At 59.8% G+C, this 26165-nt stretch overlaps 1 protein-coding gene across 1 annotated transcript in view; it reads left to right on the plus strand.

Annotated features, from left to right (window-relative positions):
- Nucleotides 1-26165, plus strand: part of PHYSODRAFT_303506 (hypothetical protein) — a gene marked incomplete at both ends in the record, with an annotated part of 52192 nt that overhangs the window by 21974 nt on the left and 4053 nt on the right. Inside the window, 4 exons of the mRNA XM_009533475.1 lie at nt 88-7449; nt 7530-11087; nt 11190-12917; nt 13019-26124. Coding sequence (XP_009531770.1) covers nt 88-7449; nt 7530-11087; nt 11190-12917; nt 13019-26124 — 25754 coding nt within the window. The remainder of the gene's footprint in view (nt 1-87; nt 7450-7529; nt 11088-11189; nt 12918-13018; nt 26125-26165) is intronic.

Consider the following 26165-nt stretch of genomic DNA (forward strand, 5'->3'; position numbering starts at 1 on the left):
AAACTAATGCCGGTCGCGTGCGCGGCTCGAATCGTGCCGGCAGAGCTGGCGGCGGCCGCGAACAACACATTTTGCCACATTATCTAGATCTAGACCTGAGGGTCGATACTGGCAGCGGCAGGCTGCCGATAGCCGCCGTTCTCGGCGGTGTTGGCCGTTCTACTTCACGTATGCAGTGCGTACAAACTAATGCCGGTCGCGTGCGCGGCTCGAATCGTGCCGGCGGAGCTGGCGGCGGCCGCGAACAACACATTTTGCCACATTATCTAGATCTAGACCTGAGGGTCGATACTGGCAGCGGCAGGCTGCCGATAGCCGCCGTTCTCGGCGGTGTTGGCCATTCTACTTTACGTATGCAGTGCCTACAAACTAATGCCGGTCGCGTGCGCGGCTCGAATCGTGCCGGCGGAGCTGGCGGCGGCCGCGAACAACACATTTTGCCACATTTTCAAAATCTAGACCTGAGGGTCGATACTGGCAGCGGCAGGCTGCCGACAGCCGCCGTTCTCGGCGGTGTTGGCCGTTCTACTTCATGTATGCAGTGCCTACAAACTAATGCCGGTCGCGTGCGCGGCTCGAAGCGTGCCGGCGGAGCTGGCGGCGGCCGCGAACAACACATTTTGCCACATTTTCAAAATCTAGACCTGAGGGTCGATACTGGCAGCGGCAGGCTGCCGATAGCCGCCGTTCTCGGCGGTGTTGGCCATTCTACTTTACGTATGCAGTGCCTACAAACTAATGCCGGTCGCGTGCGCGGCTCGAATCGTGCCGGCGGAGCTGGCGGCGGCCGCGAACAACACATTTTGCCACATTATCTAGATCTAGACCTGAGGGTCGATACTGGCAGCGGCAGGCTGCCGATAGCCGCCGTTCTCGGCGGTGTTGGCCGTTCTACTTTACGTATGCAGTGCCTACAAACTAATGCCGGCCGCGTGCGCGGCTCGAAGCGTGCAGGCGGAGCTGGCGGCGGCCGCGAACAACACATTTTGCCACATTATCTAGATCTAGACCTGAGGGTCGATACTGGCAGCGGCAGGCTGCCGATAGCCGCCGTTCTCGGCGGTGTTGGCCGTTCTACTTTACGTATGCAGTGCCTACAAACTAATGCCGGTCGCGTGCGCGGCTCGAAGCGTGCCGGCGGAGCTGGCGGCGGCCGCGAACAACACATTTTGCCACATTATCTAGATCTAGACCTGAGGGTCGATACTGGCAGCGGCAGGCTGCCGATAGCCGCCGTTCTCGGCGGTGTTGGCCATTCTACTTCATGTATGCAGTGCCTACAAACTAATGCCGGTCGCGTGCGCGGCTCGAAGCGTGCCGGCGGAGCTGGCGGCGGCCGCGAACAACACATTTTGCCACATTATCTAGATCTAGACCTGAGGGTCGATACTGGCAGCGGCAGGCTGCCGATAGCCGCCGTTCTCGGCGGTGTTGGCCGTTCTACTTCATGTATGCAGTGCCTACAAACTAATGCCGGTCGCGTGCGCGGCTCGAATCGTGCCGGCGGAGCTGGCGGCGGCCGCGAACAACACATTTTGCCACATTATCTAGATCTAGACCTGAGGGTCGATACTGGCAGCGGCAGGCTGCCGATAGCCGCCGTTCTCGGCGGTGTTGGCCATTCTACTTTACGTATGCAGTGCCTACAAACTAATGCCGGTCGCGTGCGCGGCTCGAAGCGTGCCGGCGGAGCTGGCGGTGGCCGCGAACAACACATTTTGCCACATTTTCAAAATCTAGACCTGAGGGTCGATACTGGCAGCGGCAGGCTGCCGATAGCCGCCGTTCTCGGCGGTGTTGGCCATTCTACTTTACGTATGCAGTGCCTACAAACTAATGCCGGTCGCGTGCGCGGCTCGAAGCGTGCCGGCGGAGCTGGCGGCGGCCGCGAACAACACATTTTGCCACATTATCTAGATCTAGACCTGAGGGTCGATACTGGCAGCGGCAGGCTGCCGATAGCCGCCGTTCTCGGCGGTGTTGGCCATTCTACTTCATGTATGCAGTGCCTACAAACTAATGCCGGTCGCGTGCGCGGCTCGAAGCGTGCCGGCGGAGCTGGCGGCGGCCGCGAACAACACATTTTGCCACATTATCTAAATCTAGACCTGAGGGTCGATACTGGCAGCGGCAGGCTGCCGATAGCCGCCGTTCTCGGCGGTGTTGGCCGTTCTACTTCATGTATGCAGTGCCTACAAACTAATGCCGGTCGCGTGCGCGGCTCGAATCGTGCCGGCGGAGCTGGCGGCGGCCGCGAACAACACATTTTGCCACATTATCTAGATCTAGACCTGAGGGTCGATACTGGCAGCGGCAGGCTGCCGATAGCCGCCGTTCTCGGCGGTGTTGGCCGTTCTACTTCATGTATGCAGTGCCTACAAACTATTGCCGGTCGCGTGCGCGGCTCGAATCGTGCCGGCGGAGCTGGCGGCGGCCGCGAACAACACATTTTGCCACATTATCTAGATCTAGACCTGAGGGTCGATACTGGCAGCGGCAGGCTGCCGATAGCCGCCGTTCTCGGCGGTGTTGGCCGATCTACTTCATGTATGCAGTGCCTACAAACTAATGCCGGTCGCGTGCGCGGCTCGAAGCGTGCCGGCGGAGCTGCCGGCGGCCGCGAACAACACATTTTGCCACATTATCTAGATCTAGACCTGAGGGTCGATACTGGCAGCGGCAGGCTGCCGATAGCCGCCGTTCTCGGCGGTGTTGGCCGATCTACTTCATGTATGCAGTGCCTACAAACTAATGCCGGTCGCGTGCGCGGCTCGAATCGTGCCGGCGGAGCTGGCGGCGGCCGCGAACAACACATTTTGCCACATTTTCAAAATCTAGACCTGAGGGTCGATACTGGCAGCGGCAGGCTGCCGATAGCCGCCGTTCTCGGCGGTGTTGGCCGTTCTACTTCATGTATGCAGTGCCTACAAACTAATGCCGGTCGCATGCGCGGCTTGAATCGTGCCGGCGGAGCTGGCGGCGGCCGCGAACAACACATTTTGCCACATTATCTAGATCTAGACCTGAGGGTCGATACTGGCAGCGGCAGGCTGCCGATAGCCGCCGTTCTCGGCGGTGTTGGCCGATCTACTTCATGTATGCAGTGCCTACAAACTAATGCCGGTCGCGTGCGCGGCTCGAATCGTGCCGGCGGAGCTGGCGGCGGCCGCGAACAACACATTTTGCCACATTATCTAGATCTAGACCTGAGGGTCGATACTGGCAGCGGCAGGCTGCCGATAGCCGCCGTTCTCGGCGGTGTTGGCCGTTCTACTTCATGTATGCAGTGCCTACAAACTAATGCCGGTCGCGTGCGCGGCTCGAATCGTGCCGGCGGAGCTGGCGGCGGCCGCGAACAACACATTTTGCCACATTATCTAGATCTAGACCTGAGGGTCGATACTGGCAGCGGCAGGCTGCCGATAGCCGCCGTTCTCGGCGGTGTTGGCCGTTCTACTTCATGTATGCAGTGCCTACAAACTAATGCCGGTCGCGTGCGCGGCTCGAAGCGTGCCGGCGGAGCTGGCGGCGGCCGCGAACAACACATTTTGCCACATTATCTAGATCTAGACCTGAGGGTCGATACTGGCAGCGGCAGGCTGCCGATAGCCGCCGTTCTCGGCGGTGTTGGCCGTTCTACTTCATGTATGCAGTGCCTACAAACTAATGCCGGTCGCGTGCGCGGCTCGAAGCGTGCCGGCGGAGCTGGCGGCGGCCGCGAACAACACATTTTGCCACATTATCTAGATCTAGACCTGAGGGTCGATACTGGCAGCGGCAGGCTGCCGATAGCCGCCGTTCTCGGCGGTGTTGGCCGTTCTACTTCATGTATGCAGTGCCTACAAACTAATGCCGGTCGCGTGCGCGGCTCGAATCGTGCCGGCGGAGCTGGCGGCGGCCGCGAACAACACATTTTGCCACATTATCTAGATCTAGACCTGAGGGTCGATACTGGCAGCGGCAGGCTGCCGATAGCCGCCGTTCTCGGCGGTGTTGGCCATTCTACTTTACGTATGCAGTGCCTACAAACTATTGCCGGTCGCGTGCGCGGCTCGAATCGTGCCGGCGGAGCTGGCGGCGGCCGCGAACAACACATTTTGCCACATTTTCAAAATCTAGACCTGAGGGTCGATACTGGCAGCGGCAGGCTGCCGATAGCCGCCGTTCTCGGCGGTGTTGGCCATTCTACTTTACGTATGCAGTGCCTACAAACTAATGCCGGTCGCGTGCGCGGCTCGAATCGTGCCGGCGGAGCTGGCGGCGGCCGCGAACAACACATTTTGCCACATTATCTAGATCTAGACCTGAGGGTCGATACTGGCAGCTGCAGGCTGCCGATAGCCACCGTTCTCGGCGGTGTTGGCCGTTCTACTTCATGTATGCAGTGCCTACAAACTAATGCCGGTCGCGTGCGCGGCTCGAAGCGTGCCGGCGGAGCTGGCGGCGGCCGCGAACAACACATTTTGCCACATTATCTAGATCTAGACCTGAGGGTCGATACTGGCAGCGGCAGGCTGCCGATAGCCGCCGTTCTCGGCGGTGTTGGCCGTTCTACTTCATGTATGCAGTGCCTACAAACTAATGCCGGTCGCGTGCGCGGCTCGAATCGTGCCGGCGGAGCTGGCGGCGGCCGCGAACAACACATTTTGCCACATTATCTAGATCTAGACCTGAGGGTCGATACTGGCAGCGGCAGGCTGCCGATAGCCGCCGTTCTCGGCGGTGTTGGCCGTTCTACTTCATGTATGCAGTGCCTACAAACTAATGCCGGTCGCGTGCGCGGCTCGAATCGTGCCGGCGGAGCTGGCGGCGGCCGCGAACAACACATTTTGCCACATTATCTAGATCTAGACCTGAGGGTCGATACTGGCAGCGGCAGGCTGCCGATAGCCGCCGTTCTCGGCGGTGTTGGCCATTCTACTTCATGTATGCAGTGCCTACAAACTAATGCCGGTCGCGTGCGCGGCTCGAATCGTGCCGGCACAGCTGGCGGCGGCCGCGAACAACACATTTTGCCACATTATCTAGATCTAGACCTGAGGGTCGATACTGGCAGCGGCAGGCTGCCGATAGCCGCCGTTCTCGGCGGTGTTGGCCGTTCTACTTCATGTATGCAGTGCCTACAAACTAATGCCGGTCGCGTGCGCGGCTCGAATCGTGCCGGCGGAGCTGACGGCGGCCGCGAACAACACATTTTGCCACATTATCTAGATCTAGACCTGAGGGTCGATACTAGCAGCGGCAGGCTGCCGACAGCCGCCGTTCTCGGCGGTGTTGGCCGTTCTACTTCATGTATGCAGTGCCTACAAACAATTGCCGGTCGCGTGCGCGGCTCGAATCGTGCCGGCGGAGCTGGCGGCGGCCGCGAACAACACATTTTGCCACATTATCTAGATCTAGACCTGAGGGTCGATACTGGCAGCGGCAGGCTGCCGATAGCCGCCGTTCTCGGCGGTGTTGGCCGTTCTACTTCATGTATGCAGTGCCTACAAACAATTGCCGGTCGCGTGCGCGGCTCGAATCGTGCCGGCGGAGCTGGCGGCGGCCGCGAACAACACATTTTGCCACATTATCTAGATCTAGACCTGAGGGTCGATACTGGCAGCGGCAGGCTGCCGATAGCCGCCGTTCTCGGCGGTGTTGGCCGTTCTACTTCATGTATGCAGTGCCTACAAACTATTGCCGGTCGCGTGCGCGGCTCGAATCGTGCCGGCGGAGCTGGCGGCGGCCGCGAACAACACATTTTGCCACATTATCTAGATCTAGACCTGAGGGTCGATACTGGCAGCGGCAGGCTGCCGATAGCCGCCGTTCTCGGCGGTGTTGGCCGTTCTACTTCATGTATGCAGTGCCTACAAACAATTGCCGGTCGCGTGCGCGTCTCGAATCGTGCCGGCGGAGCTGGCGGCGGCCGCGAACAACACATTTTGCCACATTATCTAGATCTAGACCTGAGGGTCGATACTAGCAGCGGCAGGCTGCCGATAGCCGCCGTTCTCGGCGGTGTTGGCCGTTCTACTTTACGTATGCAGTGCCTACAAACAATTGCCGGTCGCGTGCGCGTCTCGAATCGTGCCGGCGGAGCTGGCGGCGGCCGCGAACAACACATTTTGCCACATTATCTAGATCTAGACCTGAGGGTCGATACTAGCAGCGGCAGGCTGCCGATAGCCGCCGTTCTCGGCGGTGTTGGCCGTTCTACTTTACGTATGCAGTGCCTACAAACAATTGCCGGTCGCGTGCGCGGCTCGAATCGTGCCGGCGGAGCTGGCGGCGGCCGCGAACAACACATTTTGCCACATTATCTAGATCTAGACCTGAGGGTCGATACTAGCAGCGGCAGGCTGCCGATAGCCGCCGTTCTCGGCGGTGTTGGCCGTTCTACTTCACGTATGCAGTGCCTACAAACAATTGCCGGTCGCGTGCGCGGCTCGAATCGTGCCGGCGGAGCTGGCGGCGGCCGCGAACAACACATTTTGCCACATTATCTAGATCTAGACCTGAGGGTCGATACTGGCAGCGGCAGGCTGCCGATAGCCGCCGTTCTCGGCGGTGTTGGCCGTTCTACTTCATGTATGCAGTGCCTACAAACTATTGCCGGTCGCGTGCGCGGCTCGAATCGTGCCGGCGGAGCTGGCGGCGGCCGCGAACAACACATTTTGCCACATTATCTAGATCTAGACCTGAGGGTCGATACTGGCAGCGGCAGGCTGCCGATAGCCGCCGTTCTCGGCGGTGTTGGCCGTTCAACTTTATGTATGCAGTGCCTACAAACTAATGCCGGTCGCGTGCGCGGCTCGAATCGTGCCGGCGGAGCTGGCGGCGGCCGCGAACAACACATTTTGCCACATTATCTAGATCTAGACCTGAGGGTCGATACTGGCAGCGGCAGGCTGCCGATAGCCGCCGTTCTCGGCGGTGTTGGCCGTTCAACTTTATGTATGCAGTGCCTACAAACTAATGCCGGTCGCGTGCGCGGCTCGAATCGTGCCGGCGGAGCTGGCGGCGGCCGCGAACAACACATTTTGCCACATTATCTAGATCTAGACCTGAGGGTCGATACTGGCAGCGGCAGGCTGCCGATAGCCGCCGTTCTCGGCGGTGTTGGCCGTTCTACTTTACGTATGCAGTGCCTACAAACTAATGCCGGTCGCGTGCGCGTCTCGAATCGTGCCGGCGGAGCTGGCGGCGGCCGCGAACAACACATTTTGCCACATTATCTAGATCTAGACCTGAGGGTCGATACTGGCAGCGGCAGGCTGCCGATAGCCGCCGTTCTCGGCGGTGTTGGCCGTTCTACTTTACGTATGCAGTGCCTACAAACTAATGCCGGTCGCGTGCGCGTCTCGAATCGTGCCGGCGGAGCTGGCGGCGGCGAATCGTGCCGGCGGAGCTGGCGGCGGCCGCGAACAACACATTTTGCCACATTATCTAGATCTAGACCTGAGGGTCGATACTGGCAGCGGCAGGCTGCCGATAGCCGCCGTTCTCGGCGGTGTTGGCCGTTCACATTTTGCCACATTATCTAGATCTAGACCTGAGGGTCGATACTGGCAGCGGCAGGCTGCCGATAGCCGCCGTTCTCGGCGGTGTTGGCCGTTCTACTTCATGTATGCAGTGCCTACAAACTATTGCCGGTCGCGTGCGCGGCTCGAATCGTGCCGGCGGAGCTGGCGGCGGCCGCGAACAACACATTTTGCCACATTATCTAGATCTAGACCTGAGGGTCGATACTGGCAGCGGCAGGCTGCCGATAGCCGCCGTTCTCGGCGGTGTTGGCCGTTCAACTTTATGTATGCAGTGCCTACAAACTAATGCCGGTCGCGTGCGCGGCTCGAATCGTGCCGGCGGAGCTGGCGGCGGCCGCGAACAACACATTTTGCCACATTATCTAGATCTAGACCTGAGGGTCGATACTGGCAGCGGCAGGCTGCCGATAGCCGCCGTTCTCGGCGGTGTTGGCCGTTCAACTTTATGTATGCAGTGCCTACAAACTAATGCCGGTCGCGTGCGCGGCTCGAATCGTGCCGGCGGAGCTGGCGGCGGCCGCGAACAACACATTTTGCCACATTATCTAGATCTAGACCTGAGGGTCGATACTGGCAGCGGCAGGCTGCCGATAGCCGCCGTTCTCGGCGGTGTTGGCCGTTCTACTTTACGTATGCAGTGCCTACAAACTAATGCCGGTCGCGTGCGCGGCTCGAATCGTGCCGGCGGAGCTGGCGGCGGCCGCGAACAACACATTTTGCCACATTATCTAGATCTAGACCTGAGGGTCGATACTGGCAGCGGCAGGCTGCCGATAGCCGCCGTTCTCGGCGGTGTTGGCCGTTCTACTTTACGTATGCAGTGCCTACAAACTAATGCCGGTCGCGTGCGCGTCTCGAATCGTGCCGGCGGAGCTGGCGGCGGCCGCGAACAACACATTTTGCCACATTATCTAGATCTAGACCTGAGGGTCGATACTAGCAGCGGCAGGCTGCCGATAGCCGCCGTTCTCGGCGGTGTTGGCCGTTCTACTTCATGTATGCAGTGCCTACAAACTAATGCCGGTCGCGTGCGCGGCTCGAATCGTGCCGGCGGAGCTGGCGGCGGCCGCGAACAACACATTTTGCCACATTATCTAGATCTAGACCTGAGGGTCGATACTGGCAGCGGCAGGCTGCCGATAGCCGCCGTTCTCGGCGGTGTTGGCCGTTCTACTTCATGTATGCAGTGCCTACAAACTATTGCCGGTCGCGTGCGCGGCTCGAATCGTGCCGGCGGAGCTGGCGGCGGCCGCGAACAACACATTTTGCCACATTATCTAGATCTAGACCTGAGGGTCGATACTGGCAGCGGCAGGCTGCCGATAGCCGCCGTTCTCGGCGGTGTTGGCCGTTCTACTTCATGTATGCAGTGCCTACAAACTAATGCCGGTCGCGTGCGCGGCTCGAATCGTGCCGGCGGAGCTGGCGGCGGCCGCGAACAACACATTTTGCCACATTATCTAGATCTAGACCTGAGGGTCGATACTGGCAGCGGCAGGCTGCCGATAGCCGCCGTTCTCGGCGGTGTTGGCCGTTCTACTTCATGTATGCAGTGCCTACAAACTAATGCCGGTCGCGTGCGCGGCTCGAATCGTGCCGGCGGAGCTGGCGGCGGCCGCGAACAACACATTTTGCCACATTATCTAGATCTAGACCTGAGGGTCGATACTGGCAGCGGCAGGCTGCCGATAGCCGCCGTTCTCGGCGGTGTTGGCCGTTCTACTTCATGTATGCAGTGCGTACAAACTAATGCCGGTCGCGTGCGCGGCTCGAATCGTGCCGGCGGAGCTGGCGGCGGCCGCGAACAACACATTTTGCCACATTATCTAGATCTAGACCTGAGGGTCGATACTGGCAGCGGCAGGCTGCCGATAGCCGCCGTTCTCGGCGGTGTTGGCCATTCTACTTCATGTATGCAGTGCCTACAAACAATTGCCGGTCGCGTGCGCGGCTCGAATCGTGCCGGCACAGCTGGCGGCGGCCGCGAACAACACATTTTGCCACATTATCTAGATCTAGACCTGAGGGTCGATACTGGCAGCGGCAGGCTGCCGATAGCCGCCGTTCTCGGCGGTGTTGGCCGTTCTACTTCATGTATGCAGTGCCTACAAACTAATGCCGGTCGCGTGCGCGGCTCGAATCGTGCCGGCGGAGCTGGCGGCGGCCGCGAACAACACATTTTGCCACATTATCTAGATCTAGACCTGAGGGTCGATACTGGCAGCGGCAGGCTGCCGATAGCCGCCGTTCTCGGCGGTGTTGGCCGTTCTACTTCATGTATGCAGTGCCTACAAACTAATGCCGGTCGCGTGCGCGGCTCGAATCGTGCCGGCGGAGCTGGCGGTGGCCGCGAACAACACATTTTGCCACATTTTCAAAATCTAGACCTGAGGGTCGATACTGGCAGCGGCAGGCTGCCGATAGCCGCCGTTCTCGGCGGTGTTGGCCACTCTACTTTACGTATGCAGTGCCTACAAACTAATGCCGGTCGCGTGCGCGGCTCGAAGCGTGCCGGCGGAGCTGGCGGCGGCCGCGAACAACACATTTTGCCACATTATCTAGATCTAGACCTGAGGGTCGATACTGGCAGCGGCAGGCTGCCGATAGCCGCCGTTCTCGGCGGTGTTGGCCATTCTACTTTACGTATGCAGTGCCTACAAACTAATGCCGGTCGCGTGCGCGGCTCGAAGCGTGCCGGCGGAGCTGGCGGCGGCCGCGAACAACACATTTTGCCACATTTTCAAAATCTAGACCTGAGGGTCGATACTGGCAGCGGCAGGCTGCCGATAGCCGCCGTTCTCGGCGGTGTTGGCCGTTCTACTTCATGTATGCAGTGCCTACAAACTAATGCCGGTCGCGTGCGCGGCTCGAATCGTGCCGGCGGAGCTGGCGGTGGCCGCGAACAACACATTTTGCCACATTATCTAGATCTAGACCTGAGGGTCGATACTGGCAGCGGCAGGCTGCCGATAGCCGCCGTTCTCGGCGGTGTTGGCCGATCTACTTCATGTATGCAGTGCCTACAAACTAATGCCGGTCGCGTGCGCGGCTCGAATCGTGCCGGCGGAGCTGGCGGCGGCCGCGAACAACACATTTTGCCACATTATCTAGATCTAGACCTGAGGGTCGATACTGGCAGCGGCAGGCTGCCGATAGCCGCCGTTCTCGGCGGTGTTGGCCGTTCTACTTCATGTATGCAGTGCCTACAAACAATTGCCGGTCGCGTGCGCGGCTCGAATCGTGCCGGCGGAGCTGGCGGCGGCCGCGAACAACACATTTTGCCACATTATCTAGATCTAGACCTGAGGGTCGATACTGGCAGCGGCAGGCTGCCGATAGCCGCCGTTCTCGGCGGTGTTGGCCGTTCTACTTCATGTATGCAGTGCGTACAAACTAATGCCGGTCGCGTGCGCGTCTCGAATCGTGCCGGCGGAGCTGGCGGCGGCCGCGAACAACACATTTTGCCACATTATCTAGATCTAGACCTGAGGGTCGATACTGGCAGCGGCAGGCTGCCGATAGCCGCCGTTCTCGGCGGTGTTGGCCGTTCTACTTTACGTATGCAGTGCCTATAAACTAATGCCGATCGCGTGCGCGGCTCGAAGCGTGCCGTCGGAGCTGGCGGCGGCCGCGAACAACACATTTTGCCACATTATCTAGATCTAGACCTGAGGGTCGATACTGGCAGCGGCAGGCTGCCGATAGCCGCCGTTCTCGGCGGTGTTGGCCGTTCTACTTCATGTATGCAGTGCCTACAAACAATTGCCGGTCGCGTGCGCGTCTCGAATCGTGCCGGCGGAGCTGGCGGCGGCCGCGAACAACACATTTTGCCACATTATCTAGATCTAGACCTGAGGGTCGATACTGGCAGCGGCAGGCTGCCGATAGCCGCCGTTCTCGGCGGTGTTGGCCGTTCTACTTCATGTATGCAGTGCCTACAAACTAATGCCGGTCGCGTGCGCGGCTCGAATCGTGCCGGCGGAGCTGACGGCGGCCGCGAACAACACATTTTGCCACATTATCTAGATCTAGACCTGAGGGTCGATACTAGCAGCGGCAGGCTGCCGACAGCCGCCGTTCTCGGCGGTGTTGGCCGTTCTACTTCATGTATGCAGTGCCTACAAACAATTGCCGGTCGCGTGCGCGGCTCGAATCGTGCCGGCGGAGCTGGCGGCGGCCGCGAACAACACATTTTGCCACATTATCTAGATCTAGACCTGAGGGTCGATACTGGCAGCGGCAGGCTGCCGATAGCCGCCGTTCTCGGCGGTGTTGGCCGTTCTACTTCATGTATGCAGTGCCTACAAACTAATGCCGGTCGCGTGCGCGGCTCGAATCGTGCCGGCGGAGCTGGCGGCGGCCGCGAACAACACATTTTGCCACATTATCTAGATCTAGACCTGAGGGTCGATACTGGCAGCGGCAGGCTGCCGATAGCCGCCGTTCTCGGCGGTGTTGGCCGTTCAACTTCATGTATGCAGTGCCTACAAACTAATGCCGGTCGCGTGCGCGGCTCGAATCGTGCCGGCGGAGCTGGCGGCGGCCGCGAACAACACATTTTGCCACATTATCTAGATCTAGACCTGAGGGTCGATACTGGCAGCGGCAGGCTGCCGATAGCCGCCGTTCTCGGCGGTGTTGGCCGTTCTACTTCATGTATGCAGTGCCTACAAACAATTGCCGGTCGCGTGCGCGGCTCGAATCGTGCCGGCGGAGCTGGCGGCGGCCGCGAACAACACATTTTGCCACATTATCTAGATCTAGACCTGAGGGTCGATACTGGCAGCGGCAGGCTGCCGATAGCCGCCGTTCTCGGCGGTGTTGGCCGTTCTACTTCATGTATGCAGTGCCTACAAACTAATGCCGGTCGCGTGCGCGGCTCGAATCGTGCCGGCGGAGCTGGCGGCGGCCGCGAACAACACATTTTGCCACATTATCTAGATCTAGACCTGAGGGTCGATACTGGCAGCGGCAGGCTGCCGATAGCCGCCGTTCTCGGCGGTGTTGGCCGTTCTACTTCATGTATGCAGTGCCTACAAACAATTGCCGGTCGCGTGCGCGGCTCGAATCGTGCCGGCGGAGCTGGCGGCGGCCGCGAACAACACATTTTGCCACATTATCTAGATCTAGACCTGAGGGTCGATACTGGCAGCGGCAGGCTGCCGACAGCCGCCGTTCTCGGCGGTGTTGGCCGTTCTACTTCATGTATGCAGTGCCTACAAACAATTGCCGGTCGCGTGCGCGGCTCGAATCGTGCCGGCGGAGCTGGCGGCGGCCGCGAACAACACATTTTGCCACATTATCTAGATCTAGACCTGAGGGTCGATACTGGCAGCGGCAGGCTGCCGATAGCCGCCGTTCTCGGCGGTGTTGGCCGTTCTACTTCATGTATGCAGTGCCTACAAACTAATGCCGGTCGCGTGCGCGTCTCGAATCGTGCCGGCGGAGCTGGCGGCGGCCGCGAACAACACATTTGCCACATTATCTAGATCTAGACCTGAGGGTCGATACTGGCAGCGGCAGGCTGCCGATAGCCGCCGTTCTCGGCGGTGTTGGCCGTTCTACTTCATGTATGCAGTGCCTACAAACTAATGCCGGTCGCGTGCGCGGCTCGAATCGTGCCGGCGGAGCTGGCGGCGGCCGCGAACAACACATTTTGCCACATTTTCAAAATCTAGACCTGAGGGTCGATACTGGCAGCGGCAGGCTGCCGATAGCCGCCGTTCTCGGCGGTGTTGGCCGTTCTACTTCATGTATGCAGTGCCTACAAACTAATGCCGGTCGCGTGCGCGGCTCGAATCGTGCCGGCGGAGCTGGCGGCGGCCGCGAACAACACATTTTGCCACATTTTCAAAATCTAGACCTGAGGGTCGATACTGGCAGCGGCAGGCTGCCGATAGCCGCCGTTCTCGGCGGTGTTGGCCGTTCTACTTCATGTATGCAGTGCGTACAAACTAATGCCGGTCGCGTGCGCGTCTCGAATCGTGCCGGCGGAGCTGACGGCGGCCGCGAACAACACATTTTGCCACATTATCTAGATCTAGACCTGAGGGTCGATACTAGCAGCGGCAGGCTGCCGATAGCCGCCGTTCTCGGCGGTGTTGGCCGTTCTACTTCATGTATGCAGTGCCTACAAACAATTGCCGGTCGCGTGCGCGGCTCGAATCGTGCCGGCGGAGCTGGCGGCGGCCGCGAACAACACATTTTGCCACATTATCTAGATCTAGACCTGAGGGTCGATACTGGCAGCGGCAGGCTGCCGATAGCCGCCGTTCTCGGCGGTGTTGGCCGTTCAACTTCATGTATGCAGTGCCTACAAACTAATGCCGGTCGCGTGCGCGGCTCGAATCGTGCCGGCGGAGCTGGCGGCGGCCGCGAACAACACATTTTGCCACATTATCTAGATCTAGACCTGAGGGTCGATACTGGCAGCGGCAGGCTGCCGATAGCCGCCGTTCTCGGCGGTGTTGGCCGTTCTACTTCATGTATGCAGTGCCTACAAACTAATGCCGGTCGCGTGCGCGGCTCGAAGCGTGCCGGCGGAGCTGGCGGCGGCCGCGAACAACACATTTTGCCACATTATCTAGATCTAGACCTGAGGGTCGATACTGGCAGCTGCAGGCTGCCGATAGCCACCGTTCTCGGCGGTGTTGGCCGTTCTACTTCATGTATGCAGTGCCTACAAACTAATGCCGGTCGCGTGCGCGGCTCGAAGCGTGCCGGCGGAGCTGGCGGCGGCCGCGAACAACACATTTTGCCACATTATCTAGATCTAGACCTGAGGGTCGATACTGGCAGCGGCAGGCTGCCGATAGCCGCCGTTCTCGGCGGTGTTGGCCGTTCTACTTCATGTATGCAGTGCCTACAAACTAATGCCGGTCGCGTGCGCGGCTCGAATCGTGCCGGCGGAGCTGGCGGCGGCCGCGAACAACACATTTTGCCACATTATCTAGATCTAGACCTGAGGGTCGATACTGGCAGCGGCAGGCTGCCGATAGCCGCCGTTCTCGGCGGTGTTGGCCGTTCTACTTTACGTATGCAGTGCCTACAAACTATTGCCGGTCGCGTGCGCGGCTCGAATCGTGCCGGCGGAGCTGGCGGCGGCCGCGAACAACACATTTTGCCACATTATCTAGATCTAGACCTGAGGGTCGATACTGGCAGCGGCAGGCTGCCGATAGCCGCCGTTCTCGGCGGTGTTGGCCGTTCTACTTTACGTATGCAGTGCCTACAAACAATTGCCGGTCGCGTGCGCGGCTCGAATCGTGCCGGCGGAGCTGGCGGCGGCCGCGAACAACACATTTTGCCACATTATCTAGATCTAGACCTGAGGGTCGATACTAGCAGCGGCAGGCTGCCGATACCCGCCGTTCTCGGCGGTGTTGGCCGTTCTACTTCATGTATGCAGTGCCTACAAACAATTGCCGGTCGCGTGCGCGGCTCGAATCGTGCCGGCGGAGCTGGCGGCGGCCGCGAACAACACATTTTGCCACATTATCTAGATCTAGACCTGAGGGTCGATACTGGCAGCGGCAGGCTGCCGATAGCCGCCGTTCTCGGCGGTGTTGGCCATTCTACTTCATGTATGCAGTGCCTACAAACTATTGCCGGTCGCGTGCGCGGCTCGAATCGTGCCGGCGGAGCTGGCGGCGGCCGCGAACAACACATTTTGCCACATTATCTAGATCTAGACCTGAGGGTCGATACTGGCAGCGGCAGGCTGCCGATAGCCGCCGTTCTCGGCGGTGTTGGCCATTCTACTTTACGTATGCAGTGCCTACAAACTAATGCCGGTCGCGTGCGCGGCTCGAATCGTGCCGGCGGAGCTGGCGGCGGCCGCGAACAACACATTTTGCCACATTTTCAAAATCTAGACCTGAGGGTCGATACTGGCAGCGGCAGGCTGCCGATAGCCGCCGTTCTCGGCGGTGTTGGCCGTTCTACTTCACGTATGCAGTGCGTACAAACTAATGCCGGTCGCGTGCGCGGCTCGAATCGTGCCGGCGGAGCTGGCGGCGGCCGCGAACAACACATTTTGCCACATTTTCAAAATCTAGACCTGAGGGTCGATACTGGCAGCGGCAGGCTGCCGATAGCCGCCGTTCTCGGCGGTGTTGGCCGTTCAACTTCATGTATGCAGTGCCTACAAACTAATGCCGGTCGCGTGCGCGGCTCGAATCGTGCCGGCGGAGCTGGCGGCGGCCGCGAACAACACATTTTGCCACATTATCTAGATCTAGACCTGAGGGTCGATACTGGCAGCGGCAGGCTGCCGATAGCCGCCGTTCTCGGCGGTGTTGGCCGTTCTACTTCATGTATGCAGTGCCTACAAACAATTGCCGGTCGCGTGCGCGTCTCGAATCGTGCCGGCGGAGCTGGCGGCGGCCGCGAACAACACATTTTGCCACATTATCTAGATCTAGACCTGAGGGTCGATACTAGCAGCGGCAGGCTGCCGATAGCCGCCGTTCTCGGCGGTGTTGGCCGTTCTACTTTACGTATGCAGTGCCTACAAACAATTGCCGGTCGCGTGCGCGTCTCGAATCGTGCCGGCGGAGCTGGCGGCGGCCGCGAACAACACATTTTGCCACATTATCTAGATCTAGACCTGAGGGTCGATACTAGCAGCGGCAGGCTGCCGATAGCCGCCGTTCTCGGCGGTGTTGGCCGTTCTACTTCACGTATGCAGTGCCTACAAACAATTGCCGGTCGCGTGCGCGGCTCGAATCGTGCCGGCGGAGCTGGCGGCGGCCGCGAACAACACATTTTGCCACATTATCTAGATCTAGACCTGAGGGTCGATACTGGCAGCGGCAGGCTGCCGATAGCCGCCGTTCTCGGCGGTGTTGGCCGTTCAACTTCATGTATGCAGTGCCTACAAACTAATGCCGGTCGCGTGCGCGGCTCGAATCGTGCCGGCGGAGCTGGCGGCGGCCGCGAACAACACATTTTGCCACATTATCTAGATCTAGACCTGAGGGTCGATACTGGCAGCGGCAGGCTGCCGATAGCCGCCGTTCTCGGCGGTGTTGGCCGTTCTACTTCATGTATGCAGTGCCTACAAACTAATGCCGGTCGCGTGCGCGGCTCGAATCGTGCCGGCGGAGCTGGCGGCGGCCGCGAACAACACATTTTGCCACATTATCTAGATCTAGACCTGAGGGTCGATACTGGCAGCGGCAGGCTGCCGATAGCCGCCGTTCTCGGCGGTGTTGGCCGTTCTACTTCATGTATGCAGTGCCTACAAACTAATGCCGGTCGCGTGCGCGGCTCGAATCGTGCCGGCGGAGCTGGCGGCGGCCGCGAACAACACATTTTGCCACATTATCTAGATCTAGACCTGAGGGTCGATACTGGCAGCGGCAGGCTGCCGATAGCCGCCGTTCTCGGCGGTGTTGGCCATTCTACTTTACGTATGCAGTGCCTACAAACTAATGCCGGTCGCGTGCGCGGCTCGAAGCGTGCCGGCGGAGCTGGCGGTGGCCGCGAACAACACATTTTGCCACATTTTCAAAATCTAGACCTGAGGGTCGATACTGGCAGCGGCAGGCTGCCGATAGCCGCCGTTCTCGGCGGTGTTGGCCATTCTACTTTACGTATGCAGTGCCTACAAACTAATGCCGGTCGCGTGCGCGGCTCGAATCGTGCCGGCGGAGCTGGCGGCGGCCGCGAACAACACATTTTGCCACATTATCTAGATCTAGACCTGAGGGTCGATACTGGCAGCGGCAGGCTGCCGATAGCCGCCGTTCTCGGCGGTGTTGGCCGTTCAACTTCATGTATGCAGTGCCTACAAACTAATGCCGGTCGCGTGCGCGGCTCGAATCGTGCCGGCGGAGCTGGCGGCGGCCGCGAACAACACATTTTGCCACATTTTCAAAATCTAGACCTGAGGGTCGATACTAGCAGCGGCAGGCTGCCGACAGCCGCCGTTGTCGGCGGTGTTGGCCGTTCTACTTCATGTATGCAGTGCCTACAAACTAATGCCGGTCGCGTGCGCGGCTCGAATCGTGCCGGCGGAGCTGGCGGCGGCCGCGAACAACACATTTTGCCACATTTTCAAAATCTAGACCTGAGGGTCGATACTAGCAGCGGCAGGCTGCCGACAGCCGCCGTTCTCGGCGGTGTTGGCCGTTCTACTTCATGTATGCAGTGCCTACAAACTAATGCCGGTCGCGTGCGCGGCTCGAATCGTGCCGGCGGAGCTGGCGGCGGCCGCGAACAACACATTTTGCCACATTATCTAGATCTAGACCTGAGGGTCGATACTGGCAGCGGCAGGCTGCCGATAGCCGCCGTTCTCGGCGGTGTTGGCCGTTCTACTTCATGTATGCAGTGCCTACAAACTAATGCCGGTCGCGTGCGCGGCTCGAATCGTGCCGGCGGAGCTGGCGGCGGCCGCGAACAACACATTTTGCCACATTATCTAGATCTAGACCTGAGGGTCGATACTGGCAGCGGCAGGCTGCCGATAGCCGCCGTTCTCGGCGGTGTTGGCCATTCTACTTCATGTATGCAGTGCCTACAAACTAATGCCGGTCGCGTGCGCGGCTCGAATCGTGCCGGCGGAGCTGGCGGCGGCCGCGAACAACACATTTTGCCACATTATCTAGATCTAGACCTGAGGGTCGATACTGGCAGCGGCAGGCTGCCGATAGCCGCCGTTCTCGGCGGTGTTGGCCGTTCTACTTCATGTATGCAGTGCCTACAAACTAATGCCGGTCGCGTGCGCGGCTCGAATCGTGCCGGCGGAGCTGGCGGCGGCCGCGAACAACACATTTTGCCACATTATCTAGATCTAGACCTGAGGGTCGATACTGGCAGCGGCAGGCTGCCGATAGCCGCCGTTCTCGGCGGTGTTGGCCGTTCTACTTTATGTATGCAGTGCCTACAAACTAATGCCGGTCGCGTGCGCGGCTCGAAGCGTGCCGGCGGAGCTGGCGGCGGCCGCGAACAACACATTTTGCCACATTTTCAAAATCTAGACCTGAGGGTCGATACTGGCAGCGGCAGGCTGCCGATAGCCGCCGTTCTCGGCGGTGTTGGCCGTTCTACTTCATGTATGCAGTGCCTACAAACTAATGCCGGTCGCGTGCGCGGCTCGAATCGTGCCGGCGGAGCTGGCGGCGGCCGCGAACAACACATTTTGCCACATTATCTAGATCTAGACCTGAGGGTCGATACTGGCAGCGGCAGGCTGCCGATAGCCGCCGTTCTCGGCGGTGTTGGCCATTCTACTTCATGTATGCAGTGCCTACAAACTAATGCCGGTCGCGTGCGCGGCTCGAATCGTGCCGGCGGAGCTGGCGGCGGCCGCGAACAACACATTTTGCCACATTATCAAAATCTAGACCTGAGGGTCGATACTGGCAGCGGCAGGCTGCCGATAGCCGCCGTTCTCGGCGGTGTTGGCCGTTCTACTTCATGTATGCAGTGCCTACAAACAATTGCCGGTCGCGTGCGCGGCTCGAATCGTGCCGGCGGAGCTGGCGGCGGCCGCGAACAACACATTTTGCCACATTATCTAGATCTAGACCTGAGGGTCGATACTAGCAGCGGCAGGCTGCCGATAGCCGCCGTTCTCGGCGGTGTTGGCCGTTCTACTTCATGTATGCAGTGCCTACAAACAATTGCCGGTCGCGTGCGCGGCTCGAATCGTGCCGGCGGAGCTGGCGGCGGCCGCGAACAACACATTTTGCCACATTATCTAGATCTAGACCTGAGGGTCGATACTAGCAGCGGCAGGCTGCCGATAGCCGCCGTTCTCGGCGGTGTTGGCCGTTCTACTTCATGTATGCAGTGCCTACAAACTAATGCCGGTCGCGTGCGCGGCTCGAATCGTGCCGGCGGAGCTGGCGGCGGCCGCGAACAACACATTTTGCCACATTATCTAGATCTAGACCTGAGGGTCGATACTGGCAGCGGCAGGCTGCCGATAGCCGCCGTTCTCGGCGGTGTTGGCCGTTCTACTTCATGTATGCAGTGCCTACAAACAATTGCCGGTCGCGTGCGCGTCTCGAATCGTGCCGGCGGAGCTGGCGGCGGCCGCGAACAACACATTTTGCCACATTATCTAGATCTAGACCTGAGGGTCGATACTAGCAGCGGCAGGCTGCCGATAGCCGCCGTTCTCGGCGGTGTTGGCCGTTCTACTTTACGTATGCAGTGCCTACAAACAATTGCCGGTCGCGTGCGCGTCTCGAATCGTGCCGGCGGAGCTGGCGGCGGCCGCGAACAACACATTTTGCCACATTATCTAGATCTAGACCTGAGGGTCGATACTAGCAGCGGCAGGCTGCCGATAGCCGCCGTTCTCGGCGGTGTTGGCCGTTCTACTTTACGTATGCAGTGCCTACAAACAATTGCCGGTCGCGTGCGCGGCTCGAATCGTGCCGGCGGAGCTGGCGGCGGCCGCGAACAACACATTTTGCCACATTATCTAGATCTAGACCTGAGGGTCGATACTAGCAGCGGCAGGCTGCCGATAGCCGCCGTTCTCGGCGGTGTTGGCCGTTCTACTTTACGTATGCAGTGCCTACAAACAATTGCCGGTCGCGTGCGCGGCTCGAATCGTGCCGGCGGAGCTGGCGGCGGCCGCGAACAACACATTTTGCCACATTATCTAGATCTAGACCTGAGGGTCGATACTGGCAGCGGCAGGCTGCCGATAGCCGCCGTTCTCGGCGGTGTTGGCCGTTCTACTTCATGTATGCAGTGCCTACAAACAATTGCCGGTCGCGTGCGCGGCTCGAATCGTGCCGGCGGAGCTGGCGGCGGCCGCGAACAACACATTTTGCCACATTATCTAGATCTAGACCTGAGGGTCGATACTGGCAGCGGCAGGCTGCCGATAGCCGCCGTTCTCGGCGGTGTTGGCCGTTCTACTTCATGTATGCAGTGCCTACAAACTAATGCCGGTCGCGTGCGCGGCTCGAATCGTGCCGGCGGAGCTGGCGGCGGCCGCGAACAACACATTTTGCCACATTATCTAGATCTAGACCTGAGGGTCGATACTGGCAGCGGCAGGCTGCCGATAGCCGCCGTTCTCGGCGGTGTTGGCCGTTCTACTTCATGTATGCAGTGCCTACAAACAATTGCCGGTCGCGTGCGCGGCTCGAATCGTGCCGGCGGAGCTGGCGGCGGCCGCGAACAACACATTTTGCCACATTATCTAGATCTAGACCTGAGGGTCGATACTGGCAGCGGCAGGCTGCCGATAGCCGCCGTTCTCGGCGGTGTTGGCCGTTCTACTTCATGTATGCAGTGCCTACAAACAATTGCCGGTCGCGTGCGCGGCTCGAATCGTGCTGTCGGAGCTGGCGGCGGCCGCGAACAACACATTTTGCCACATTATCTAGATCTAGACCTGAGGGTCGATACTGGCAGCGGCAGGCTGCCGATAGCCGCCGTTCTCGGCGGTGTTGGCCGTTCAACTTCATGTATGCAGTGCCTACAAACAATTGCCGGTCGCGTGCGCGGCTCGAATCGTGCCGGCGGAGCTGGCGGCGGCCGCGAACAACACATTTTGCCACATTTTCAAAATCTAGACCTGAGGGTCGATACTGGCAGCGGCAGGCTGCCGATAGCCGCCGTTCTCGGCGGTGTTGGCCGTTCTACTTCATGTATGCAGTGCCTACAAACAATTGCCGGTCGCGTGCGCGTCTCGAATCGTGCCGGCGGAGCTGGCGGCGGCCGCGAACAACACATTTTGCCACATTATCTAGATCTAGACCTGAGGGTCGATACTAGCAGCGGCAGGCTGCCGATAGCCGCCGTTCTCGGCGGTGTTGGCCGTTCTACTTTACGTATGCAGTGCCTACAAACAATTGCCGGTCGCGTGCGCGTCTCGAATCGTGCCGGCGGAGCTGGCGGCGGCCGCGAACAACACATTTTGCCACATTATCTAGATCTAGACCTGAGGGTCGATACTAGCAGCGGCAGGCTGCCGATAGCCGCCGTTCTCGGCGGTGTTGGCCGTTCTACTTTACGTATGCAGTGCCTACAAACAATTGCCGGTCGCGTGCGCGGCTCGAATCGTGCCGGCGGAGCTGGCGGCGGCCGCGAACAACACATTTTGCCACATTATCTAGATCTAGACCTGAGGGTCGATACTGGCAGCGGCAGGCTGCCGATAGCCGCCGTTCTCGGCGGTGTTGGCCGTTCTACTTCATGTATGCAGTGCCTACAAACAATTGCCGGTCGCGTGCGCGGCTCGAATCGTGCCGTCGGAGCTGGCGGCGGCCGCGAACAACACATTTTGCCACATTATCTAGATCTAGACCTGAGGGTCGATACTGGCAGCGGCAGGCTGCCGATAGCCGCCCTTCTCGGCGGTGTTGGCCGTTCTACTTTACGTATGCAGTGCCTACAAATTAATGCCGGTCGCGTGCGCGGCTCGAATCGTGCCGGCGGAGCTGGCGGCGGCCGCGAACAACACATTTTGCCACATTTTCAAAATCTAGACCTGAGGGTCGATACTGGCAGCGGCAGGCTGCCGATAGCCGCCGTTCTCGGCGGTGTTGGCCGTTCTACTTCATGTATGCAGTGCCTACAAACTAATGCCGGTTGCGTGCGCGGCTCGAAGCGTGCCGGCGGAGCTGGCGGCGGCCGCGAACAACACATTTTGCCACATTATCTAGATCTAGACCTGAGGGTCGATACTGGCAGCGGCAGGCTGCCGATAGCCGCCGTTCTCGGCGGTGTTGGCCGATCTACTTCATGTATGCAGTGCCTACAAACTAATGCCGGTCGCGTGCGCGGCTCGAAGCGTGCCGGCGGAGCTGGCGGCGGCCGCGAACAACACATTTTGCCACATTATCTAGATCTAGACCTGAGGGTCGATACTGGCAGCTGCAGGCTGCCGATAGCCACCGTTCTCGGCGGTGTTGGCCGTTCTACTTCATGTATGCAGTGCCTACAAACTAATGCCGGTCGCGTGCGCGGCTCGAAGCGTGCCGGCGGAGCTGGCGGCGGCCGCGAACAACACATTTTGCCACATTATCTAGATCTAGACCTGAGGGTCGATACTGGCAGCGGCAGGCTGCCGATAGCCGCCGTTCTCGGCGGTGTTGGCCGTTCTACTTCATGTATGCAGTGCCTACAAACTAATGCCGGTCGCGTGCGCGGCTCGAATCGTGCCGGCGGAGCTGGCGGCGGCCGCGAACAACACATTTTGCCACATTATCTAGATCTAGACCTGAGGGTCGATACTGGCAGCGGCAGGCTGCCGATAGCCGCCGTTCTCGGCGGTGTTGGCCGTTCTACTTCATGTATGCAGTGCCTACAAACTAATGCCGGTCGCGTGCGCGGCTCGAATCGTGCCGGCGGAGCTGGCGGTGGCCGCGAACAACACATTTTGCCACATTTTCAAAATCTAGACCTGAGGGTCGATACTGGCAGCGGCAGGCTGCCGATAGCCGCCGTTCTCGGCGGTGTTGGCCACTCTACTTTACGTATGCAGTGCCTACAAACTAATGCCGGTCGCGTGCGCGGCTCGAAGCGTGCCGGCGGAGCTGGCGGCGGCCGCGAACAACACATTTTGCCACATTATCTAGATCTAGACCTGAGGGTCGATACTGGCAGCGGCAGGCTGCCGATAGCCGCCGTTCTCGGCGGTGTTGGCCATTCTACTTTACGTATGCAGTGCCTACAAACTAATGCCGGTCGCGTGCGCGGCTCGAAGCGTGCCGGCGGAGCTGGCGGCGGCCGCGAACAACACATTTTGCCACATTTTCAAAATCTAGACCTGAGGGTCGATACTGGCAGCGGCAGGCTGCCGATAGCCGCCGTTCTCGGCGGTGTTGGCCGTTCTACTTCATGTATGCAGTGCCTACAAACTAATGCCGGTCGCGTGCGCGGCTCGAATCGTGCCGGCGGAGCTGGCGGTGGCCGCGAACAACACATTTTGCCACATTATCTAGATCTAGACCTGAGGGTCGATACTGGCAGCGGCAGGCTGCCGATAGCCGCCGTTCTCGGCGGTGTTGGCCATTCTACTTTACGTATGCAGTGCCTACAAACTAATGCCGGTCGCGTGCGCGGCTCGAAGCGTGCCGGCGGAGCTGGCGGCGGCCGCGAACAACACATTTTGCCACATTTTCAAAATCTAGACCTGAGGGTCGATACTGGCAGCGGCAGGCTGCCGATAGCCGCCGTTCTCGGCGGTGTTGGCCATTCTACTTTACGTATGCAGTGCCTACAAACTAATGCCGGCCGCGTGCGCGGCTCGAAGCGTGCCGGCGGAGCTGGCGGCGGCCGCGAACAACACATTTTGCCACATTATCTAGATCTAGACCTGAGGGTCGATACTGGCAGCGGCAGGCTGCCGATAGCCGCCGTTCTCGGCGGTGTTGGCCGTTCTACTTCATGTATGCAGTGCCTACAAACTAATGCCGGTCGCGTGCGCGGCTCGAAGCGTGCCGGCGGAGCTGGCGGCGGCCGCGAACAACACATTTTGCCACATTATCTAGATCTAGACCTGAGGGTCGATACTAGCAGCGGCAGGCTGCCGATAGCCGCCGTTCTCGGCGGTGTTGGCCGTTCAACTTCATGTATGCAGTGCCTACAAACAATTGCCGGTCGCGTGCGCGGCTCGAATCGTGCCGGCGGAGCTGGCGGCGGCCGCGAACAACACATTTTGCCACATTATCTAGATCTAGACCTGAGGGTCGATACTGGCAGCGGCAGGCTGCCGATAGCCGCCGTTCTCGGCGGTGTTGGCCGTTCTACTTCATGTATGCAGTGCCTACAAACTAATGCCGGTCGCGTGCGCGGCTCGAATCGTGCCGGCGGAGCTGGCGGCGGCCGCGAACAACACATTTTGCCACATTATCTAGATCTAGACCTGAGGGTCGATACTAGCAGCGGCAGGCTGCCGATAGCCGCCGTTCTCGGCGGTGTTGGCCGTTCTACTTCATGTATGCAGTGCCTACAAACAATTGCCGGTCGCGTGCGCGGCTCGAATCGTGCCGGCGGAGCTGGCGGCGGCCGCGAACAACACATTTTGCCACATTATCTAGATCTAGACCTGAGGGTCGATACTGGCAGCGGCAGGCTGCCGATAGCCGCCGTTCTCGGCGGTGTTGGCCGTTCTACTTCATGTATGCAGTGCCTACAAACTAATGCCGGTCGCGTGCGCGGCTCGAATCGTGCCGGCGGAGCTGACGGCGGCCGCGAACAACACATTTTGCCACATTATCTAGATCTAGACCTGAGGGTCGATACTAGCAGCGGCAGGCTGCCGACAGCCGCCGTTCTCGGCGGTGTTGGCCGTTCTACTTCATGTATGCAGTGCCTACAAACAATTGCCGGTCGCGTGCGCGGCTCGAATCGTGCCGGCGGAGCTGGCGGCGGCCGCGAACAACACATTTTGCCACATTATCTAGATCTAGACCTGAGGGTCGATACTGGCAGCGGCAGGCTGCCGATAGCCGCCGTTCTCGGCGGTGTTGGCCGTTCTACTTCATGTATGCAGTGCCTACAAACAATTGCCGGTCGCGTGCGCGGCTCGAATCGTGCCGGCGGAGCTGGCGGCGGCCGCGAACAACACATTTTGCCACATTATCTAGATCTAGACCTGAGGGTCGATACTAGCAGCGGCAGGCTGCCGATAGCCGCCGTTCTCGGCGGTGTTGGCCGTTCTACTTCATGTATGCAGTGCCTACAAACAATTGCCGGTCGCGTGCGCGGCTCGAATCGTGCCGGCGGAGCTGGCGGCGGCCGCGAACAACACATTTTGCCACATTATCTAGATCTAGACCTGAGGGTCGATACTAGCAGCGGCAGGCTGCCGATAGCCGCCGTTCTCGGCGGTGTTGGCCGTTCTACTTCATGTATGCAGTGCCTACAAACTAATGCCGGTCGCGTGCGCGGCTCGAATCGTGCCGGCGGAGCTGGCGGCGGCCGCGAACAACACATTTTGCCACATTATCTAGATCTAGACCTGAGGGTCGATACTGGCAGCGGCAGGCTGCCGATAGCCGCCGTTCTCGGCGGTGTTGGCCGTTCTACTTCATGTATGCAGTGCCTACAAACTAATGCCGGTCGCGTGCGCGGCTCGAATCGTGCCGGCGGAGCTGGCGGCGGCCGCGAACAACACATTTTGCCACATTATCTAGATCTAGACCTGAGGGTCGATACTAGCAGCGGCAGGCTGCCGATAGCCGCCGTTCTCGGCGGTGTTGGCCGTTCTACTTCATGTATGCAGTGCCTACAAACAATTGCCGGTCGCGTGCGCGGCTCGAATCGTGCCGGCGGAGCTGGCGGCGGCCGCGAACAACACATTTTGCCACATTATCTAGATCTAGACCTGAGGGTCGATACTAGCAGCGGCAGGCTGCCGATAGCCGCCGTTCTCGGCGGTGTTGGCCGTTCTACTTCATGTATGCAGTGCCTACAAACTAATGCCGGTCGCGTGCGCGGCTCGAATCGTGCCGGCGGAGCTGGCGGCGGCCGCGAACAACACATTTTGCCACATTATCTAGATCTAGACCTGAGGGTCGATACTGGCAGCGGCAGGCTGCCGATAGCCGCCGTTCTCGGCGGTGTTGGCCGTTCTACTTCATTTATGCAGTGCCTACAAACTAATGCCGGCCGCGTGCGCGGCTCGAAGCGTGCCGTCGGAGCTGGCGGCGGCCG

The sequence above is a fragment of the Phytophthora sojae genome (genome assembly GCF_000149755.1).
Source record: "Phytophthora sojae unplaced genomic scaffold PHYSOscaffold_6, whole genome shotgun sequence".
NCBI classification, from domain to species: Eukaryota; Oomycota; class Peronosporomycetes; order Peronosporales; family Peronosporaceae; genus Phytophthora; species Phytophthora sojae.